The 3,052-nt window shown below is 35.2% G+C and overlaps 1 protein-coding gene across 1 annotated transcript; it reads right to left on the bottom strand.

Moving 5' to 3' along the window:
• Positions 1–2,165: 2,165 nt before the first annotated feature.
• LOTGIDRAFT_171142 (hypothetical protein) lies at positions 2,166–2,492 on the bottom strand (the record flags this gene model as incomplete). Its single annotated transcript, XM_009047323.1, has 1 exon — positions 2,166–2,492. One exon carries the CDS (start codon positions 2,490–2,492, stop codon positions 2,166–2,168), a length of 327 nt encoding a protein of 108 aa, XP_009045571.1.
• Positions 2,493–3,052: the final 560 nt, after the last annotated feature.

Raw genomic sequence — 3,052 nt, 5'->3', positions numbered from 1 at the left:
CATCGATTTACAGGCATAAATACATAATATACAAAACAGAAATCGAAATTCGATGACTTTAATAACAGAGGGCAATTGAGAGTTGAAATTGAATGGGGCTTTAGGTTCGGTTTGGTTGAGATGGGGCTTCTGAAAAAGGGCTGATGAAAACACTCAACACTATTCGGTTTGCAAAGAGGGAAATGTCAGGCCCTCTTTTACTTTTCTAAAGGGCTCGATTGCTACAATCTGTATATTTTAAGGATCTTTGGACAGTTGGTAAGCGAAAAAAAGCTTTTTACCATCTCACATGGTGTTGTTCGTCTCCAAGTACTTAGTAAGCAGGGCGACAATAGGTAGTAAAACCCCACCGCATTTCTATTACTATTTCGAAGATTTAAACATAAGAACAAAACATTGACCGATGAAAAAATCATTACAGAAGCAGAATGAAAGGGTGGAAATCTCCATTCCATTGTTATTGAATAGTTATTTCGACCAGCAGAACATTAAAACAATAAAATAACCAGATGAAAGATGAAGAGAAAGATAAAATATGAAATGATGGCATGAGAACAATGTATAACATAGTTGATAATTCAATAAAAAATAATTTAATCATCACAGTAATATACAGAGAGAGAAATTCCTCGTATAAAATTCTCATAAACAACTTCACTGTTTCTCTCATTATTTCTCTAGAATTGATCTGGTAACATCAAACTCCGAGTAAAATACTCATAATACACATTATTATCAATATTATTTCCAACTAGTGTTCAATCTGGAATGATTTCAACCAACAATTGGGACCATTAATCGCTGAAATATAATTTTTGTCTCTGTAATTATTTCTCTACAATCGATATTACAACCGTAGCTATTGTCTTCTGGTTTTATATTCAATACATGTTCAGTTGTTAATAACACTTCCAATATTAATAATAATTCTTATTTGTGATATAGAATCTAAAGTTGCAAAGAGATATCGAAATACACCCTTCCACATCGCAGTACCATTTTATAGATAAACTTTGATCCTCCAACGTCAGCTCATTGAGCATTTTCTGGCGGTTATCTGTAACAGTAGAGCACACCAGGAACAATAACACCTGGACAGCACTGATAGGTTTATTGTTTGCTGGGCCAATTGACACCAATCTATTAAATATACCACTTAAACATTATTAACTTTGTGAACTTCCTGACAGGGCTTCAGAGTTGTCTTAATAGACATTATAAGCTATGTGTCCAGTTGACAAACCAAGGTCGCAACACGGCATCGGCTGTCCAGGTTCAGAGCAACATGACTGCCTCTTCTCTTACAAATGTTTTGTACCCTTCACTCCGAAACTTCATCTGATAGAAGAACACTACTCAACAATTACTTCTACAAGATCAGCAATATCAGGTAACAAAGCAACTGAAATTTGTTACAATCTGAACTTACCAACATTTTGTACCAGACGTACAGAAATATTCAGCTAAATGAAGAAAACCCTATTGAATCGTGAAGAGAATTTCCACATCTTTGATAGACTACAGATGTAAATTGGAATGGAAGGAAAAGACCCCGAGGCTGACTGGGAATTTATTTTTTAATTCCTGGAAATTATCAGGTTTCTTCCAGTCTTTTAATCTCAATTTTCCCACAATTTGAGAAAAATGAAGAAATAAAAGATTTGTAATAGGTTGGTGTCAGATTCTGGTTATATCAATAAAAACCTCAAATGTCGAGTAAAAACTCCATCCATTTAAACTTCTAATTTTATTTTCTATAACACCTTTTAATCTTTCTTAATTTCACAATCTAATTCGTCAAAATCTACTCAAAAATTATCTTTATGCTGTTAAAACCTTTTCCATTTTTACTGAATCCATTAAAAAATCTGTAATGATAAATTTATTTTGTCCAGCTTCGATGAGAATTTTCTCTCTTAATAGCTTTTTAATTCTTCACCATTCTTTTCTCACATTTTTCTCGCGTCTTTTTCTTAATATTTTTTGAAAAGATAAAGCGGGTGTCAAAGCTAATCATTTTGTAAATTGATTTTAAAATGTCGTCGTTGAACTTTATTGAAAGAGGTGAAAGTAGGATGGTGACGAGAACCAAATGGAAACTGACGAATGAACTATTTAAAAATGATTTGTCCCAATGAATTTAGAATTAAGGAATGTAAAAACAATTAAGTAACCTTTCTACCAGCTGATTGTTGACCAAATCTCTTGGCATTGCTCTTTCCTGGATAACAACTAAGGTCCATAGTTAATCTCTTAGCATGGCTCTTTCCTGGATAACAACTAAGGTCCATAGTTAATCTCTTGACATGGCTCTTTCCTGGATAACAACTAAGGTCCATAGTTAATCTCTTGGCATGGCTCTTTCCTGGATAACAACTAAGGTTCATAGTTAATCTCTTGGCATGGCTCTTTCCTGGATAACAACTAAGGTCCATAGTTAATCTCTTGGCATTGCTCTTTCCTGGATAACAACTAACGTCCACAGTTAACATCTTGGCATGGCTCTTTCCTGATAACAACTAAGGTCCATAGTTAATCTCTTGGCATTGCTCTTTCCTGGATAACAACTAAGGTCCATAGTTAATCTCTTGGCATGGCTCTTTCCTGGATAACAACTAAGGTCCATAGTTAATCTCTTGGCATTGCTCTTTACTGGATAACAATTAACATATTGGCATGGCTCTTTCCTGGATAACAACTGCACAATTAAGGATCCTTACTACCAGTTGGTCCTTGACCAAACCCCATGGAATCGATCTTTGTCTGGACAATGAGGTAGATCACTGACAATGGAGAAGATGAGAAGTCCTATAGATTCAGATTGAAAGGTAAAAGACGTGGGATTGCTTATATACATAAACCATTAGTGAGAATTACGGTAGAACCAGCTAGTTCCGGGGGGGGGGGGGGATTAGTCAATCATTAGAATAGGTTATAAGAGGAACAGCAAGGGAAAAGATCAACCGAAAACCGACTAGCAGAAACTAAGAAAGCCTTAGCCCTAGAGACCGAGATACAAATGTAGAAATTGGATTTGATGGTGTGGTAAAAC

The sequence above is a fragment of the Lottia gigantea genome (genome assembly GCF_000327385.1).
Source record: "Lottia gigantea unplaced genomic scaffold LOTGIsca_110, whole genome shotgun sequence".
Classification (NCBI taxonomy): Eukaryota; Metazoa; Mollusca; class Gastropoda; family Lottiidae; genus Lottia; species Lottia gigantea.
The sequence above is the reverse complement of the archived record's forward strand: the minus strand, read 5'-3'. Positions and strand labels throughout refer to the sequence as shown.